The sequence below is a fragment of the Fusarium musae genome, chromosome 6 (genome assembly GCF_019915245.1).
Source record: "Fusarium musae strain F31 chromosome 6, whole genome shotgun sequence".
NCBI classification, from domain to species: domain Eukaryota; kingdom Fungi; phylum Ascomycota; class Sordariomycetes; order Hypocreales; family Nectriaceae; genus Fusarium; species Fusarium musae.
The window spans coordinates 2,001,748-2,021,399 of NC_058392.1; the positions used below are offsets into that span (position 1 = coordinate 2,001,748).

The following is a 19,652-nucleotide window of genomic DNA, read 5'->3' on the forward strand; positions in this document are numbered from 1 at the left end:
TCTCGACTAACTAACTAAGTTACCTAGTTCCTCTCCTCAGTCTGTGAATCTCTCTCTTTTTTCAAGCATCTTTTCGTCGTTCCCTTTGCCGTCGTTTCTTTTTCTCGGTCAACGCCCCCCTTGCCAGAGCCGTCAAAATGAGACAGTCCCCTTGGCATGAGCCCACGCCAATCCTTCAATGTATGTACATACATACAATTCTCCAAAGAGTGTGGAACTAAATTGTTTAGCGCTAAGACCATGGATACCTTACATACTGTAGCTGATCTATGGACTACGCTACCCGTACGGAGTGCACTACCTATATTGCACTGCACAACAGGGCTGTATGGCATGCATCCATTGGCTGTTTGGACGCCTTGTCCTAGCCTTACTCGCGCGCTCGCTTGCCTACATGACGGTCAATATTCTATGTACACTACATTACACCACATAGCACAAGACTACATTGACCGGCAATCGTCTTTTCTCAACGGTTACTAGTCTCGGCTTTCTGGCGTCTCTCAGTCGACCGCTATTTGGTATTGGCCTGCAATTCCCGGCCCGGCCAACAGGCTCAGGAGTTGGAGTTTGCAATATAAAGTTGCTGTTCGCACCCGCGGGAGATGATATGGCGCCAACAAGTCTCACTTTCCTATACTCCAAGAACAAGCATAAGAGCCTACCTATCGTTTATACTCATCTCAATGCCAATTTGTTTCTCAGACTTCAATTGACCACACTGAGACTCAACCATGGTTATCCCTTCTGTCCTCATCATTGGAGCCGGCAACTTTGGTGCTGCGACTGCGCTCTCACTCCGTAGAAAGGGCAAGGTTCAAGTTACCATTGTCGACACGGCCTATTTCCCCAATCCTAGGGCCGCTTCTCACGACATAAACAAAATCGTCCGCGATGACTATCCGGACAGACTCTACATGCGCCTGCTGAAGAAGGCTATGCCCCTGTGGAGGCATGATGAGTTATACAAGACCTGGTATCACGAAGTCGGCATGCTTCGTGCTGACTCTACCTCGTTTGGCGAAGAGAGTATCAACTCTTACCGCGACATGGGTATCCCCAACAGGTCAGAGCTTCTACCTGTCGATGAAGTACGCCGTCGTTGGAACGGTGCCTTTGAGACGGCTGATTTCAAGGGCGTTGACAGGGTGCTCTGGAACCCTGACGTAGGGTTCGCGGAGGCGGACAAGGCTCTCGGCGCGGTGGTCCAGGCTGCGGTCGACCTCGGAGCCGAGTATGTCGTTGGAGAAGTGACGAAACTCGACTTTGGGTCCGAGGGCCAATGTATTGGTGTTACACTCAAGGACGGCACGACGCTGCGAGCTGATAAGGTTCTTCTTGCTGCTGGAGCTCGAACGGCGTCTCTACTCGCGCAGAGCGCGCCTGAAAAGCCACTACTCCATGCTGGTGAGAGACTGTTGGCTACGGGAGCTGTGAGTTTCTATGCGAAGCTGCATGGCGCGCAAAAAGACAAGTTCTCAGCAATTCCTGTGCTCAAGAACTGCTTACCTCAGGTCAAGGGTACGTACTGTATTGCTTGCTTGCTTGCTTGCGTGCTTGTTTGTTGATGTTGCAACCGGGGCGGATATTATCGGTACTTGACTTGACTGGGCTGAGCTAACAAGTCATCTGCAGGTGAAGGCATGTCAATCCTCAGCGACGGAACTATCAAGTTCAACTGCGACCTATGCTTTACCAACTACCAAGTGTTCCCTCCAACCGGTGAGGCCATGTCAGTTGCGCCTGGCCAGTCCATGTATAACACGTGGACGGGACCTCGATTTCTCAAGTTCTTTGAGGACCGGGCGCGAAAGACGTTCAATGGCCTATATGGCAAGGAAGTCGAAAACATCAAGATTGAGGCCTACCGAATGTGTTGGTAAGCAACACCCACTCTCATGAGCCTGTGTATTCTGTGTGTATGTGTATAATTATCTGAGCTGACTGGTCTCTGCCACAGGGACGCATCAACACCGACACATGACTTCCTTATATCACCGCACCCGCAGAGCGACAGACTCTACATCGCAACAGGAGGTTCCTTCCACGGATGGAAGTTTCTACCTGTCATTGGCGACTACGTCGTCGACATGATGCAGGGAACCCTTGATAGCGACTTGGCCGATCGATGGGCCTGGGATAAGAAGGGCGGCAATGGCCATTCGGCGAACCCAACATACCAAATCGTCGGTGACTTGCAAGACTGGACCCGTGGCTGGGCAAACTAAGTTAGCAGACGAGATGGTTGTTCCTTCATCCTCCTCCTCCTTCTCTTGGTCCCTGTCCTGACAGAAGCTGAGGAACGACAGCCAAGGCTATGGCGTGGAACTCCTCCGAAGAAGTGTGGCGAGATCGAGACCAAGATCAACCCAACCCAACCAACGGGGTCAGTGACAGCGCCATTGACAAGGGTGTCTGGGTAGGGGTAGTGGTGGTAGCTAAAGGGTCAGGGGTCGGTTACTGTCACGACATGGGTGAGACGAGCGATGGATTACCCCATGTCTAGCATTGGATCGGCGCCAAACTCTGAAACCCAACGACACGAGGGACAGCGCAACGATATCACTATGGTTATCACTCTGCTCCGCTACGGCACACGATGAATGGATGCTCCAAGCTGAACCACCAACCTGGAAATGACGGTTAATGACGATGGGCACTAAAAATTTGAGAGCTTGTTCTCTCCTCTCAGCGACGGGCATGAGCATGAACCCCCCGCCCTGTTATGTAGGTTTCCTGATTCTCGCTGGGTATTTTGGCGTTGCTTTTTTCGGCTACAGCATCAGCATGAGCATGAAGGACGAAAATCTCTTGGGAGAGATGGAGTATGGTGGTTTCTTTGCGATATCAATGGGGTTATTGTCTGTTTCTTTTCCTTTTTTTTTCTGGTCTCTTCTCCCTTGTTAATCTTACATCGCCTCGTTTTGAACCTTGTTTTCTTTTTCTTTTTCTTTTTCTTTTTCAGCATATTGGAACTGACTACTCTGTAGAGAGAGAGGTATCATAACATATCATATTTTGCATTTCTTTTTCTTTTCTTTTCGGGTTCCTTTTTCCGATGTCTGTTGTGACACTCAAAGTTTGAGTGTGAGGTGTCTTTCTCCTTTGTCCATTTCGCACCTGTTGCTTTTCTCGTCATGTTAGTGTGTCGTTGGTATCGTGGTCATTCACAGTCAGCATTCTCAAACGCATGGATAGTCAAAACGGTGCCAAGAACTGAAGCAAGAGATTTGTCTATGAGCATTATTAGCATTAAGAGGGTTTAAAGTTTTCAATAACACATGCATGATACAATCAAGCACTCAGTTCCAAGCATTTCGCTCCTGTCTGCCTCTCGCCGTCTCCCCGTCTCGTCTCGGCTGGCCTTCCGGATCCCGTCTCCAGACTTTCAAGGCACTTACGTATGGACAGTAGAGTATCCGTACCTACTTACAGTACGTTATCTCTGACCGGAGAATATCAATACGTGTTAGTGATATCTGACAGACTCGCAAAAGGGTGAGACTAGAGGAGGTGGGCGGTAATTACGGTCCACTGCGGCACATAACCTTGGCAGATTGGGATCAGTTGAGAGAACAACAACACCATCGCGCGGGTCGTGGAATTACAACTACAATTACAATTGCATGTAGTGGTAGCTAGGTCCTTTGACTTTTCTCCTCTTGGTCGTCGTCTCATACTGGCATATACAGTACATACATACATACGTGGGGCTAGATCACGAGGAAGTGCAAAAGTTCAGGCTTGACATACGACCCCTGCCACTTTGACAGTGATCAAGCCCCTTGTATCGGTAGTTGATGGATCGGTCCCTGCAAGACTGGTTCCGTTCGGTTAGCGGGAGGCTTTGATACGGATCCAAAGCTCTGGTTAGACTAAAACCCTGGGCTGGAATCAGAGCCCGTTTCTTCATCTTCTTTCTCTCTCTCTCTCCTCTCTCACCATGATCCTTCATGCATGGAGCTGCATTGCATATACTACCACTACTACTCTGCTACTGTAACTGCAACTGCAAGCCCCTCAGAGATAGGGCGGTCTGCTGGGATCCTTGATCTGAATCGTATGATCGTATCTAGATAACGAGTTTTGAGGAGATGGCATTGTGGATTAGGTTCGTGACCGAGCGCAGATGAAGCAGGGGGGTGCTGCAGATCTCTCTCGCTTTGACCTCTTGTTGGGAACCTGGTCCAGCTGGAGCGATTACGACAGTCTACCTACATACATACATGCAGAAAGTTACAGTATGATTAGATCCCTGAACCCAAGGAACGAGGGCCCCGGGGAAACGAGGCTGACGGAGTATGAGTTCCTAGCGACGAGGAGAGTAAAGAGATAACATTTTTTCAGGGGAAAGGAGATGCAGCTCTCCAAGTCGGCTATTGTGCGATTGACGCTGTGCAAAACTCAGATTTGTCGCGTCCTTTTTGATACGTCAGCTCGAGTTGAAGCCCTTGCATGTTTCTTTTTGACTTGTCTCTGGAATTCCGGTTTCAAGGAGATTGGCTGGCCCCCCAGGAGTCTAGGTACAGTATCTTTATTATCCCCGATAGATCTGACTTGTTTTGGTCCAAGTTTACAGGACATGCATGCATCGCGAGATCTCCGTACCGGTCTGTAAAAGGCCAAGAGGTCATGTGCATAAGGTACCTCGATAGGCTGAGACCGGTGATGAAAGAAAGGACGAGACATGCATGGAAGCACCCAGCATGAATCATTTCTTCTTTTTCGTATCGGTGCACATGACTTGTTATTATCTCCCTGTCTCCCTGCAGGTTGGTTGAGGTCTGGACTCTCTCATCGGTCTAATGTTAGTGAGTGATGTATGGAGTCCTTGAGAGCGGAAAATAGGGCGACAGTGACCTTGATTTCACTTCTGAGTCGATTACCGTTTGCCTCAGTGTCTGTCCTCAGTCGTATTGGGTTAAGCATAGCCACATAAATGTATTCTTTGCCATCTCTGCGTGATAATGACGAGACAAGAGCAATGCATAACATAACTCGCAGGAAGAATTGCAACACGGCACACACACTCTGAACACAGCAGCCAAGTGATCGCCGTGGCCTCATGGAAACGGCATTCTCGAACCGTCCTGTCGATCTCTTTGACAGCCTCGTATGAGTTATCGCTTTCGACTCAGGAGAGAAACCATCCATGTTGCCGATCTCTCACTGACAGAATATTGTATGTCAGGTACGGATACAGTCTACACAGTCAACAAGTCTGTTCTGCCAGTGAAGTACACGTACAGTGCGTACACGCTCATGCATGCATAGCATTCATCGCTCTTCTGAGATGTCGCTTTGCCTTTGCCATGTCATTTTGTGGCTTCTATTTTCAGCTTGTCGCACGCAATAGCCTCACCTGGCGATCACTCCCTGAACAGACACTCCAAAATGGCGAAGGGGGGCCAGTGTCTTAAGTGCTTTTGCTTTTTTCTTGTGATTGCTTTTTTATATCATCGGCCCTAAAAACTTGAAAGTGACTCTTGTGGTCAAGAATGTTTACTTTTTCCAATTCGTCACCGCATTCTAACGGCGAGTTCATGCATGTTCAAGGAGGTATCGAGATCGGCAGAAATGGCAAACAGATCGAATTGAATCGGATCAGATCAGATCAAATTCTCTGGGTCTTGGAAATCCAAGATTGCATCTGGATCGTGTAAGACTGGACCATTCTCGTAGAGTTTGATGCTAGATGCTACTTGGAAGAGGGTCCCGTCTAGTACGGAGTACCTTAGGCTTGTATGTATGTATGTATCACTCACTGTACCTGCAATTACAGGAATAGGGTAGGCTAACGAGATGAACCGGGTTACTAAGAGACAGTAATTTAAAGCCTTTTATACTTGGATCTAATATATAAATAGATATCTGTTTCTTTATAGTTGATCAACAAGCTACCTGTCTGCCTGTCTGCCTGTTTGGTAAATTCCCTATTCCTCCCCCCTTCATGCGTATAGACCGTACGAACCCTAGAGCTTTTAATGATTAGCAAGCCCCGTTGGCTCAGTGGTAAAGCGTATCACTAGTAAAATCAACACGAAATGATAAGATCACTGGTTCGATTCCAGTACGGGGCAATCAATCGACTTTGCTTTTTGGCCTTGATGCTCATTGTTGAGCAATTCAAGCAGACTGACTGACTGACTGACTCTATGACGAAACTATATCACATCAGTTGAGATATTGATAACCAAATCTTGATTGAGGTGGGGCAGACTTGAGCTGTCTTGTCTGCTTGCAATCTACTGTCTAGGCAGCTGCACGACATGGAGTTGAGACATCGGTGATTCTCAAGCGATCGATAGGCTATTTTAAGACACAAAGAGATCCAGTTGATGAATCACATACTTAATCTCTGATGCTTGCTGATGTACCAAATGTTTGTCTAGTACCACGTGCATCATCTCGTCTGCTGAATGATCCATTACATCTCCCAGCTGTGAGAAATGGACGTAGGTATAACCGCCATTTCCAAACACTGTATGTACTGTCGAAGCGTACCAGATGGCTATCATCGGTTCGCTTTGACCTTGACCGGTCGCTCGAAACTCAAAAAGCCCTCACAGGATCATCCGTCGGCCTCCAGACCGCGGAATACTCTTTTCAGCGACGCATCCATGCAAGCAATCTCGATATCATCTCCGCGGCGCACCCATCATCCCCCGTCCATCCCTTCGTGTGAGCACAAGTATTGGGCATTGAGCATTCACCGGTTGGGCTGAGCGCCAATAGCTGCGGTTGATGCCCAAAAGGATCTGCAGGGCTTTTCGGTTCCAGAGACAAAAAGAAAAGAAGACCTTCGGATTTCCATATTCGTTCTCACCGCGGCGGGTATCCTGTCTTGTTTGGTCGCTAGTAGGTTTCACCACCGGTGATATTTGCTTTTTGCTCGTGGTCTAGAACACTTATCCCACACGAGATAATCGCGAGGTTGGGCAACAACTGGGGATTATTGTTAAGGCGGGTAACAATTTCAGAATTCTCTTGAGATTTGCCGGTAGTCGCGCGCGTAAGCCACCAATGCACAGGTTATGTGCTGAGAAGGCACCAGTTGAGGACAGTTAGTCCTAGGCGCGCCCCTTGGGCTGCGAGAGGGCGCCGAGGAACCGAGAGCGAGATCCCGCTGAGAGACGCATCTGGAAGACAGCCATCAAGCCTGACGAAAGCCTGCCAATGTTGGTATGAAAGTAACCCAGAAGCCCTGGATCTGTGGGTTGGTAATGTCCCGTATCTGTCTTGATAACACAAGCGTCACAATGCAGAAGACGCGATTTAAAGATAGACTCATATAGTTAAATTCAGACGCTTCAATGCTTTCTATACTATCCCAAGCACCATTTTGAGCACAAGTCATGAAAGACGCATATCGACTAGTAAACTTCAAGGACGTATCGTCCCTCCTCCTTGAGCTTCTCAATCTCCTTGCGAGGATCAATCTTCTTGCCAGCAGCCTTGGCCTCGTGAGCGATAGCCTCCTCGAGCACCTTTGTCACATCAGGTACAGGCCACGTAGGACCGCAGAGGTAGAAGCTACCCTCGTCCTGGATGTAGGCCTTTGCGATCTCCTTGAGAGTCTGACGCATGCGGTCCTGAATGTAAATCTTCTGAGGCTGGTCACGAGAGAAGGCAGATCCGATAAGAGTAACAACACCGGCGGCCAGATAGGCCTCCCATTCCTCACCATAGAGGTATTCTTCACGCTGGTGGCGGGATCCAAGGTACAAGAGGATGGATCCGATCTCCTTACCCTGAGCCTTCTGCATAGCGCGGTACTGAACAAAGGCACGGAAAGGAGCAAGACCCGTTCCGAGACCAGCCATGATGAGAGGTGCAGTGTCCTTGGTAGGAAGCTTCATGACGGAAGGCTTGACTGAAGCAGTGACCTGGGCACCAACTGGGAGACGGCTGAGGTAGCGGGTAGCATGTCCGTAACGGGTACGGCCACGAGGATCAACCCAGTCAACCACGACAATCATGAGAGAAACTGAGTTGGGGGTGACAGCCTGAGCAGAGGCGATGGAGTACTCTCGGCGCTTGGCAGGGCTGACAATCTTGATGAGGTCGTGGAAGCTTGGGCGAGCTGACTTGAACTCCTCAAGAATGTCAACATAGGTAGCGGTATCGACCTCTGTGCGGCGCTTCAGATCCTCAGCACCGGCGGGGCTGGCGAGAGCCTCAAGCTTCTGCTTCTCAGTCTCATCGGTAGCGAACTCAGCAAGGGCCTCATAGAAGCGCTTGGGAGGCTTGCCAAGAATATCCACATTCTGGACAAGGGCCTGGAAGACAGTGCGGGTCTCGAGGAGAGCAGGATCCTCGCGAGCAGGAACCTGGACGAGCTCGGCAGGGTTGAGGCCATAAAACTCGATGAACTGGTTGACCTCTTCCTCGTCGTTCTCGGCGTGAATACCCAGAGCCTCACCGATCTTGTAGGTCAGACCCGAGTCACCAAGATCAAATTCGATGTGGAAGATGTTGCGGTCGTAGTCCTGAGGAGTAAGTCGGCGGTTCTCCTTGACAGTAATGGTGGAAGTCTTGACAGACAACTCGGGTCGCAGAACGTTCTTGGTGCCGTAAGCCTCCTTGAAAGCGAGGGACTTGGCAGCAGCCTGCCAGTCACGGAGCTCGAAAGTATCCTCCGCTTCCTCCTTGTCGTGGACGACGAAGCTGTTGCTCTGGATCGTAGCAGGAAGATTGGGGTCAACAAAGTCGGCACCAACCTCAGCCCAGGTGGAGGGGACCTCGAAATGACGGAGGCAAAGGCCAACAGCATCCATGGACTCCTCCAGGGTAGGAGGACGACCCTCAGCGAGGATATGCTTGGCGATATCCTCGGGGGTATAGTCAGGAAGAGCAACCTTTAGGAAGGACAGCTCGAGTAGCAGCTTGGAGAAGAGAGGGTCCTTCTCGAAAGCCGGGGAATAGGAAGAGTCGAGGATGAAGAGCTCAGCCGCCTTCTCCCGGAGTCCCTTTCGAAATGCGAGAGGGAGGCGCTTCTCGACCTCATCGTCCTTGAAGTTGGAGAGCTTCACAATGACATTGCCACCCTCAACGAGACCCTTGAGGACATCAACCTCCTGGAGAATCTTCTCGTCTCCGACGACAATGGTGTTGGCATCGTCAATGTCGTAAGGAGCCTCGAGAGCCTTCTTGGAGGATCGGAGGTCACTTCGGACGAGACCACCTTGGGTGAGGTTGTCGAAGATCTCGTTAACATAAACGTTGGAGGTGGATTCTTTGGAGAGCAGGTTGCCGATAACACTGGGAGAGTTGAGAGCAGATGAGTTGTCGAGGTCCCAGAAGGTGAACTGCTGAGCCTGGACGAGAGAAGGCAATTTCTTGGCCTCACCCTCATTACCAAAGATCTTATGGAGAGTGCTGACCAGACCCTGAGGAGTAACAGTCTGACCAGGGGTGTACTTAATATCGAGAACCGCAGGCTCGCTGTCAAATTTACCAGAGAAAGTGACAGCAGTCAGGACATCACTGTAGAGAGCAGACTGGGTAGCCTCATCCTCAACAGCGAGTTCGTCTCTGACCTGACCAAGGACAGCAATGGTACGAGCAGAAGCAGGGATTGCCTTGATGAAAGCCTCCTCAATGAAGGGGCGGTAGATTCGCACGTTGATAACACCAACCTTGGCGCCGTCAGAAGAGAGCTTGGCCAGAACCTCCTTGGCCACCTGTGACTCGACGCTGCCGAAAGCAACAAGGACGACGTCAGGGGACTCATGGCCATGGTACTCAAAAGGCTCGTAGACTGTGCCGAGCTCATCGTTGAAGACCTTGAGAAGCTCAACAACTTTGCCGGCGGTGTCTAGACGAGTGTTGAGCTTGCCAGCCTCGGCAGAGAGCTTGCTGTACAGATCGGCAACACCGTTCTCGCTCAAAGCATCAACGACACGGAGAGTCTCGCGAGCGACGCGGACACCATCGTAGATGTGAAGGGTAGGAAGAAGAGTAGCCAGGAGAGTGGCAAAAATGGACATGTGCTGAGCTTCGTAGGTGGAGGTGCTAGCAACAAGACCAAGACCAAGGTCCTCGGCAAGGCGCAGAGCGGAGTCGTAGTTGGAGATCAGACCCTTGCTATCGGAATAGTCGAGAGCAGCGACGTGGGCGACGAAGGGACTGGACACGCCGTAGAGGAGAGAGAGCTGGTCGAGGGTTCCGCGCAGTTGCTGGAGGCTGCCTGAGGGCGCAACCAGGGACTGGGGGATGTGGCGCTTGGAGACATCGAAGTCGGGAGAGAAGATGTAGCCCAGAGCGAGAGCACCAGCGCCAATTCGAGTCTGGAGAGGCAGAACCTCGGTGGAGTATCCGTGGATGTTCTTCTCGTTCTTGGAAGCCCACTCCTTGAGTGCGATATCGAGGTCGAAGGTCTCGGGAGAGTAAGAGAAGATCTTATCGGAAAGCTTGTAGGCGATCTGCTGAACGAGGAGCTGGGCGGTCACATAAGTCGGGCCAGAGATTGATGACAGAGGAACCTGCTGGCCGAAAGGGAGACTGGATGACAACTTGTTGAAGTCTGCCGAGTTGGTCTTGGCCACAGGGGAGGACTCTTGGTGAGGCATCTTGAGGGTCTTTAAAGCCAATGAAGGGAAAGAACAAAACCCCGCGGTTGACTATTGACTTGAGAGTCAAAAGAGATGGTCTACCAACTGAAGCTCAAGTCGCTGGCTCTGAAGCGAGATGAGATACTTTCAGGGTGATGAGGACTGAGGAAGAGAGAAGAGGAGGAGGAGGAGGATAAAGGGCGGAGTCAAAAGAGAAGCAAAAGAGCCCTTCAAGAGGCGACTCAACGGAGTAACCGTAAGGAAAGCCATGGCGCCGATTCACTGTATTTTCCCCTGTCTCTGCCCTTGAATTGGACGGATGTTGCTCGGTCTTGAGAATTGTTGATGCTTCGACAGAATCACGCAATTGAACTAGGCCGACTTCGGAAAGGACTTTGATGTCGCAAGATGGGAAAGTGTGGTGACAAAAACAGCTGCGGCAGCTTCCATAGCAATGCTTGCTTGTGAGTGGTTGTTAATTTATTTACTACCCCACATGACGATCTGGCTCTCAATGGAGACCCCGAAATTCCGACCCCTCCTGTTTTTTTCTAGCGGCCCCGATGATCCGACCGGCAGTCGGCGATCGCGTAATTTCACCATTAACCTTCTTAATCAGCTTCGGAGGCAACACCGAGACTTTGCTGAGTATCAAGATCCAATCAATCAACAGTGTTTAGTATTGCTTGTGCTACTAATGTCTGCACGTCTTATTAGACGAGAGTGTGGAAGAGAGTGATATTAGTCAACTTGATGAGTCAGCTTGGCAACATGTTTTGAGAAGGCTGTTTGTAAACTCCTTCGACAGACATATCTCATCCATCACTCGAGATATTCATTATTTTCAGTAGGCCAATAGTATATGATGGCTGTAGGGCTTCATATCAGTTTACTATGTTTGGTGGTAATAAATAAACTGGGTTGCCATGAATGTGTGTTTCACATCCATGATAGCGGCCCAAGTGCTGGTCCTTATATGAGTAATATGGATACTAAATCAATGATCGTTTTACATCTAGTAAAAGAACGAGTTGGGCGTCATTCTTGAGACTTCGGCTTTTAGAGTAGATATAGCTATTCAAATTCTCTCTAGCCATAGAACTAACGACAACCAGAGTACCTTGTCACCATGACAGTGACTTGGCTTATCAAACAGCGAGAAAGGACAAAAGTACAACGTTATATTAAAGCTTTAGATTATGCCTCCTGTCAAACACATGTTTTATAACATATGGATAGCGTGGGATCCATGAATCTACCAGTATTATTCCATAAATATCAAACACCATACCATTATCAACAATACACAACTCAGCGATTGTCGTACATTCCACTTCTCACTGGCTGAGCGGAACACTCTTGGCCACGATACAGGACTGAGTTATAGCGTCGATCATTGTGTCTTTTGGATATGCTTAGAATTCAGCGAAGAGGAATTTGCCAAGTGACATATGTTTACCAAGTTATGCCACATCGTGAACTGACGCCCGCATGTTACTAGATGCCAGAGACTAACTACGAAGTATTCATGTAGCAGCACGCTTGGCAAAATTCCGAGTCATGATCTAGATTAAAGAGAATTTGCCACCGAATTCTATTGTATGACTTGGCACATATTCTACAGCTGTAGTAGTTTATTTGATGGCCGGCTTCATATTTTGTCACTTATAAACTGTGTGTTCCTGTTTTTTTTTTTTTTTTTTTTTTTTTTTTTTTTTTTTTTACAGGGAGATACGCATGCTTTTGTGTACCTGTGGTGAGCGTATGATGCCATCTGGCATATCTTGGGCATCTGAATTACCTAGCAATGATCTTCAAATGACAACCGTTCATGACGTCTGTCGGGTAAGAGAACCGCATTTCTGGATTTGCTCGGGACCTTTTAGATCTTGGACCTCTACCTACAAGAGTAGGAACCGAATCAGCGATATAACAAATACTAAATACTGGTGCTAAGGGCCTGATCATTGATGCCCCCTACGATGAAGGTAAGTGTCTACCATGAACCCAATCTTGGTAACCAATAGCTATTTGCATTACGCAAGAGGCGGGCTATTATGTTGCTAGAGAGCTACACACGCTAGCTTCAACACTTACTCAAATATGTCGTTTGGCGATGGAATTTGCCGATAGCTGGAATACCAGCTTAGGTGCTAAAACACTCATGTTTAAACTTACGATGATTATCGGCAGCGTCAAACCGTGTCAGACAAGACAATCCGGCTTCTAGCTGTGGAGTATCCGGAGAATTTTGATCCAATGCCCAGGGTCCTGTATGCGTCGTGGTCTGGGTAGAGGAATGCGGCTTATACGTCTGGACCAGACTACTGGGAAGTCAGACCATTTCCGGGCTATATCCTCAAACATCATTGGCCACCACCACAATTCCTTCACATAGGTCAAGGCACGACTTATGAGATGGATTGCCATCGCATCTCCAGATCCGTCTATCGAGGCATGGGCTAGCTAGCCCTCCCTGAGCTTGACTAGGTGGCCACTGCGAAGCCATCGCGTGGTTTTCCATTGCTTCATTGCCTGTACGGGCAACCATCCGCCCGTTAATGCCTGGCTAGAGCTATGGCCACGCGGCGCCTCCATTCTCTGGCTTCTGGATTCATTGTTCCTGCGTCAAATTGGGCCTGGGTGGCGGTGTATCCGGTATTTGGCTACGATGTGGCGCTTGCTTAATCGTGGAACTCGTCATGGCAATGATGCCTCTTCAGGGTCTCGTCCGTTTCGCCCCAGAAACCTGGTATGATGGCATAGAATCATGGTTTGCGCGACAAGAGGCTTCTAGTGCAATCCCCGATTCGTACTTAAGCCTGAAACGAGAACTTCCGAAGTAAAGTCGACCTTCTTTCATAGCCATCACTCTCATTCATTATCAAAATACGCTCTCTTCCCACCTCTTGTCTCTCCTTCTATTAATCTTCGCACTATCCTTTGAACCATGGTTCAACTTAAGAGTTTCGCAGTTATTGCTACCACCCTCCTTGGCTGTTGTCTAACAGCACCTACAACTCCTTCTGGGGTCGACAGCACAATCCCTGGCAGCTACATCATTACCCTCAAGTCTGAGATCAAGGCCCCTGCAGTTGAGGCTCATATGAAATGGGTTGACGGTGTTCACAAGCGAAGTCTCGACAAGCGTGATGGCGACAATGGCGTTGAGAAGACATTTGAGACTGAGGCTGGTTTCCACGGGTACTCTGGTACATTCGACGAGGAGACAGTGAAGCAGATTAAGAAGAGTCCCGAGGTAAGATATCTAAACCACTGAAAACGTCCTTGATGTCTAACAACTGAAATAGGTCGTCCGTATTGAGCCTGACCGTAGAGTCAAGTTAACATGGGGCGCTTCCAAGCGTCAAGAACAACCCGTGGAACCAGCACCACCAGCAGAAACGACAAGTCAAGAAGGCGAGGACACTGAAGATGAGGATGAGGATGATCAGCTTGAGAAGAGAAGCGAAATCAACCAAAAATCAAGCACATGGGGTCTCGGAACCATCTCACACCGCAACAAGGGCTTCCAGAACTATATCTACCACAAGCAAAGCGGATCTGACTCATTTGCCTATCTTGTTGATAGCGGTGTCCGTACCACACACAAGGAGTTCCAAGGCCGGGCCAAGAATGGCTGGACAGCCTTCCGAAAAGATTATGTTGACCGATTGGGCCATGGTACTCATGTTGCTGGGACCATCGCTGGAAAGACCTTCGGAGTCGCTAAGAAGGCTAAGATCATTTCTGTTAAGGTCTTTCAAGGCGACTCTGCCGATCTCTCCGTCATTCTCAACGGTATTGAGTGGGCCGTCAACGATATCATCAAGAAGAAGAGACAAGAGTTCTCCGTGATCAACCTCTCTCTTGGTATCGATGGTGTATCTGGGGCGCTCAACGACATCATCAAGAATGCCGCCAAGTCCGGAGTCATCTTTGTGGTCGCCGCCGGAAACCAAGGAACAAATGCCAATACTAAATCTCCAGCTTCAGCCCCTCAGGCCATTACTGTTGGAGCCATTGACAAGAACTGGAGAATCCCCAGCTGGTCCAACTATGGCAGCTCTGTAGATATGATGGCACCGGGTGTCGATGTCGTTTCTGCCTCGTATCTCAGCGATAACGGCACCTATATTGAGAGCGGTACCTCAATGGCCACTCCTCACGTTTCTGGTCTTGTACTGTACGCGCAGTCCGTGTACGGAATTACGGGGGTTGACACCACAACCAAATACATCAAGAAGTACGCTACCAACAATAAGGTCGTGGGTAGCCGCCGAGGCTCACCAAACCTGATCGCCAACAACAACAACCTTGCTCAAAGCAAATGATTTTCGATTCATATAGCCTGAGTTCGACATAAAATAAGGAACTGCGGACAGGAGGGATGATCAAGCAAGGCGTTTTGGGATTGAGAATAGGCATACACGGGATAGCGATTGTTTTGTTTTTACATAGACTTTGATTCGATCTTTACCAACATATATCAATACCAGCTATTTTGACCTGGGAGTCCTGACGAACTTTTACTCTGTGATATTTCACTGCACGAGACATGTCACTGAAGTTCCGATAGGTTTTAATTCCTTGATGGCCAGAACTCAAGGTGATACAGTCTGAAACCTTCTATTTTCGTGTTGAGTTAGTTACTCATCGTTTTTAATCTCTCACAAACTTTTGTTCCACGCTCAGACATGTCTCTGCTAATCTCTAAACAAAATGAGGCTCAATATAGCAGTGCTGTCAGGGTTTGCCCTCTGATTATGGTCCGCCTAACATCCCACTTGAGCATGGAAGAACGCGAATGGTGATAAAATCCGTATCCATCAAGAGTGTTCCTTCTTATCACCTAGATATATTCAATTTTTGATGGCTGTTTATTCCCGAGAAGTGTAGTAACGGCATGTATATGTCAATCTCTCCCGCCTCACCAGATCTGAGAGAAGCACCGAGAAGGTTGGCTTTAGCGAGTGACTAGTGGACTGACTCTCTTTAAGTATCTTGAATAATTAGAGACTACCACGGAACTTACTTCTGGCTCGTGCAAGGGATCAGAGATATGATAATCTTGAAGAGGGAAGTTACAGTGTTGAAGTCGGTGTGCATCCAGCAGCTTACACGGAAAAGTGGACAGAACGGGCACTATACTAGTTCGCGTTGGAGCAACGCCAGACCTTCACGGTTAACCTAACCCCTGCTTGGATCTTGTATACTTCGAAGAGAGGTTCTTTTTGAGAAAAGCCGTAGTAAAAGCTCCAGCTCTATTAGTACTAAAATGTGCTAAAATAAGTCAATCTATAGTTCCTCCGCGATCTGTAAATATTCAATTGGTTCTTGAGATTAGCAATGATACCTAGAAATATTGATGAGGTTGGCGAAACACGGATTTAGCACTAGATCCTAAATCCGTGGCCCGTCATGGAGTTACATCATGAGTTCCGACACTGTAAAAGTATTACAAAACCCTTCAAGTCGCCATTCAAAGTAACCCTACTTCATAGATCTGTAGGGATTTGCCAACGGATCAACCGCTGTATAGTATTTCAGACACCCCCTCACATTTTTACCTTGATTCCATTTCAAAGTGTTGATTCCTCGGTTTCTTCAACTTTCCACTTACAGCCTGAAATAATCAACCACTCTCGAATAACGGATGCATCTCATCCTCACTGGAGCCACTGGCCTCGTTGGCTCTGGCGTGCTTGACGCTATGCTCAAGTCAAAAGAAATCACCAAGATTTCAATACTGAGCCGCAGACCAGTGCCGATGGCAGCAGGTGATCCCAGAGTCAATGTCATCGCCCACAATGACTTTACGCGATACAATTCAGAAGTCCTTGAGCAACTTCAAGGCGCAAGCGGTGTGGTTTGGGCGTTGGGTATCAGCCAGCTCAAGGTGACAAAAGAGTAGGTTTGCATTCAATTGCTTATGGCCCAAGTTTGTATAAGCTGACAAGGTGCGGCAAAGCGAATATGTCACCATCACTAAAGATTTTCCGGTTGCTGCTGCGAAAGCCTTTTCCAAGATATCACCTACCAAGGAACCTTTCCGATTCATATACGTTTCTGGTCATGGAGCTACCCTTGAGCCGAATTCATTTACACCCATCTTCGGTTGTGTGAAAGGCGAGACTGAGAAGGCACTTTCTGAGCTACATGCGCCGTCGAAATTTCGCGTCGAATCTGTACGTCCTGCCGGGGTAGATGCTACAAATCATGAGGCTATCAAACCATATATCCCCAACCCTGGTATGCTCTACAACGCTATGTATTTGCTCATGGGTCCTCTCATGAGAACCGCACTTCAGTCGTTGCATAGCCCAACGGAGAAACTTGGCCCTTTTCTTATGAATATGGCGATGGGGAAGTATGACAAGCCGTTGGACGCTGGAGGAAACGGCATCTCCAGTATCAACGGTTCGAGGATACTGGAAAATGCAGCCTTCCAAAGGTTGTATGAGCAATAACAGATCTTTATATGTTACCGCGGCTCGCATTCGTCGAGGGTCTAGAGAGTCTAGGAGCAACAGAAGCGGGAAACGGGTAGGTCAGCTTTATTACCTAGTACCCGGATAAGACTAGGTAGGCTCGTCAAGCCTCCGCCTTGATTGCAGGTATATATCTCTCGTGTCCCTATTTGCTGAGAGTATTTAATTGGACGGGGCTTAGTTTTGTAATTTTGTTCTTTTTGCCTCTGCTTCTTCCATTTTTGTTTCTTTCCTTGGCCGTCCCGGAGGGCGCACACGTGTACCTCAGAACTATTGACATTTCTTCATAACTGAGGCCCGTAGTTTTCCTGTTTATATGTAGGTACCTACCTACCAACTTATGCAGTTCTAGGTACCTAAGGTATACCTAGATGCCAAGCATCTTCTTTCTCCACGCAATTTGGATCACAGGCTAAGCTTTTTGCTCATCAGCACTTTCCCTGCCATGATGTTCTTGGCCTGAGTCATCACATTTATTACTCACACATCCCGTCGGCGTCCAACGAAAGAGTCACTGAATTCAAAGACCTTGATCAATTCTTCATCTCGGCTAGGTATGCTGCTCAACTAACGATCTTCATAATTTCAACGCTACAACGCCGGCTATAAAAACTTCGTCCATGACTCATCCCTAAACCTTGTTGGAAGCATCCTTCTCGCTCTGATCAGCGTCTCGGGCGTCTTGCTCAACAACTTCAGGCGGATCCTCGATCTTGGTCATCTTGTAGATGATCATAGATGCAAATAAATCGCCGGAAACATTGACAGCGGTACGGAAGCGGTCGAGGAACCAATCGATAGCCACGATGACAGCATACATTTCGGTGAGCTCAACATTAACAGAGCGAGCAATCATGACAGAAAGAACAAGCGAGGCCGAGGGAATCGGAGATACACCGATAGAGGCCAATGTTGACAGTAGTGCAATAATGACGTAGTCGGTAGGCCCGAGGGTTGTGCCTTGTGTCGCAGCCATGAAGACAACGGCAGCAGGAAGATAGATGGCAGTGCTGTTGCTATGTTAGTCTTGCACTACGGGAATTACGAGGCAGCGACTTACCCGTCCATGTTAATCAGACAGCCCAGAGGACAAGAGAATTTGTAGATGGTGGAAGGAATACCACGGTCCTTGGCGCATCGAAGAGTGACCGACAAAGTGGCAGCAGACGAAGCCGTTCCCCATGCAGTGATCCAGGCAGGAGAGATCTTGATCCAGTATGAGTAAGCATTCATCCTGGTGAAGGCGAAGAATATGATGGGCACGATGATTAGGATATGGATGAGCATGGTGGACAGGGTGGCACCGATGAGAAGACCTAGATTCTTGCCGATCTCGCCAATGTCAAGCTTCATCAGGTTGGGCAGAATCAGGAAGAAGACACCGATAGGGGCAACCGCGATGAGGAACTTGATGATCTTGGTGATCATACGTTCAATCTCCTCGGTAACGCGAATGATGGGCGAGCGAGGAGATTCAATGAGGTATCCGACGATGATGGCAGTGATGATGACTGCCAGTAACTCGTCTTCGGCCAACGCCTTAACCACATTCGAGGGGATCAGAGAGAAGAACATATCCTGTACAACCACGGGGATGCTGCGATCATTTTCTTTGAGTTTTTCCTCTTGGTCTTCATCAAGTGCGCCAGTGTTGACCACTGAGTACTGTTTGGTCCAGACGAGGCCCATCATGATACAAGACAGTGTGATGGACACGAGAGTGGTGATGATGTAGTATCCGACAGTCCATCGAGCGAGAAGAGAACCCCCCTTGCCCATCTCTCGGAGTCTGGTCACAGCGAGCAACATAGAGCAGACGATCAAGGGAAGGACTGCAACTGGTCAGCGGCTGACTCTTGGTCCAAGGAGCTGTTGCTGGCTTCATGTCAATAGGGAACTTACCAACTGCCTTAAGGGCTCTTAGCCACATGTTGCCAATGATACCGACAAGGATGGGAGCAGCCTCCGGAATATCGTCGACCTGAGTAGCGACGACAACGCCGATGGCGATAGCGAACAGGGCAGCTACGATGATTTGAAGAGCTGAGCCGGGTTTTTTGAAGCTATGCCACCACGGCTTCTTTACAATCTCCTCCTGGGCATGGTCGTGAGGAATGTCGCTGCTGGAATTGGTAGGCACCTGTACCGGACGTGCCTCGGAGACATCCTTGAACTCATCTTTGGTGGCCATTGCAAGAACAGCGAGCCTGGCTTGAGTTTCGAAGACTGAAGACAAGACTAGGACCGTGGAGAAGTTTTGGCAGGAGGTGGAATGGAGAAGAGGGCTGACACTACAATTCCTGGTCAACGTCAAGAGCACACCTCAGCTTTTATACCTCATGGCACTCTCTATCGCCAAGCCAAGCTGACTACATGGGAGCAGATGTTATGGAGCATCAAGAGATTCTGTCAGGAGAGCGACACCAGGCATGAATGAAGTGCCCAGAGAATCGCGTGCCGAAACCAGCAAAGATGCGACACATTGAAAAAAACGCTTGAGCTTGGCCTGTCTAAGAAGAGAAGGTGAGCATTACGAAATTCTTTCCCCATCGCCAAGACAACAAGCATCAACTCCTTGGTCTTGATAACCTGGTAGCTCGGGTAAGCC

At 48.8% G+C, this 19,652-nt stretch overlaps 5 protein-coding genes and 1 non-coding gene across 6 annotated transcripts; 4 read left to right on the plus strand and 2 right to left on the minus strand.

Annotated features, from left to right (window-relative positions):
* Positions 1-734: 734 nt before the first annotated feature.
* J7337_008475 (uncharacterized protein) lies at positions 735-2,228 on the plus strand (the record flags this gene model as incomplete). Its single annotated transcript, XM_044826094.1, has 3 exons — positions 735-1,521; positions 1,636-1,879; positions 1,961-2,228. The coding sequence occupies 3 exons, from the start codon at positions 735-737 to the stop codon at positions 2,226-2,228; spliced, it is 1,299 nt and encodes a 432-aa protein (XP_044679011.1).
* A 3,767-nt stretch (positions 2,229-5,995) lies between these two features.
* On the plus strand, positions 5,996-6,080 carry J7337_008476. Its single transcript has one exon. It is a non-coding gene; the product is annotated as a tRNA-Thr (tRNA).
* A 1,293-nt stretch (positions 6,081-7,373) lies between these two features.
* On the minus strand, positions 7,374-10,571 carry J7337_008477 (uncharacterized protein; the record flags this gene model as incomplete). The annotated part of the gene is made up of 1 exon (XM_044826095.1): positions 7,374-10,571. The coding sequence occupies one exon, from the start codon at positions 10,569-10,571 to the stop codon at positions 7,374-7,376; it is 3,198 nt and encodes a 1,065-aa protein (XP_044679012.1).
* A 2,932-nt stretch (positions 10,572-13,503) lies between these two features.
* J7337_008478 (uncharacterized protein) lies at positions 13,504-14,887 on the plus strand (the record flags this gene model as incomplete). The annotated part of the gene is made up of 2 exons (XM_044826096.1): positions 13,504-13,812; positions 13,865-14,887. The coding sequence occupies 2 exons, from the start codon at positions 13,504-13,506 to the stop codon at positions 14,885-14,887; spliced, it is 1,332 nt and encodes a 443-aa protein (XP_044679013.1).
* A 1,322-nt stretch (positions 14,888-16,209) lies between these two features.
* J7337_008479 (uncharacterized protein) lies at positions 16,210-17,023 on the plus strand (the record flags this gene model as incomplete). Its single annotated transcript, XM_044826097.1, has 2 exons — positions 16,210-16,463; positions 16,525-17,023. 2 exons carry the CDS (start codon positions 16,210-16,212, stop codon positions 17,021-17,023), a joined length of 753 nt encoding a protein of 250 aa, XP_044679014.1.
* Positions 17,024-17,675: 652 nt separating this feature from the next.
* J7337_008480 (uncharacterized protein) lies at positions 17,676-19,235 on the minus strand (the record flags this gene model as incomplete). Its single annotated transcript, XM_044826098.1, has 3 exons — positions 17,676-18,054; positions 18,105-18,876; positions 18,947-19,235. The coding sequence occupies 3 exons, from the start codon at positions 19,233-19,235 to the stop codon at positions 17,676-17,678; spliced, it is 1,440 nt and encodes a 479-aa protein (XP_044679015.1).
* Positions 19,236-19,652: the final 417 nt, after the last annotated feature.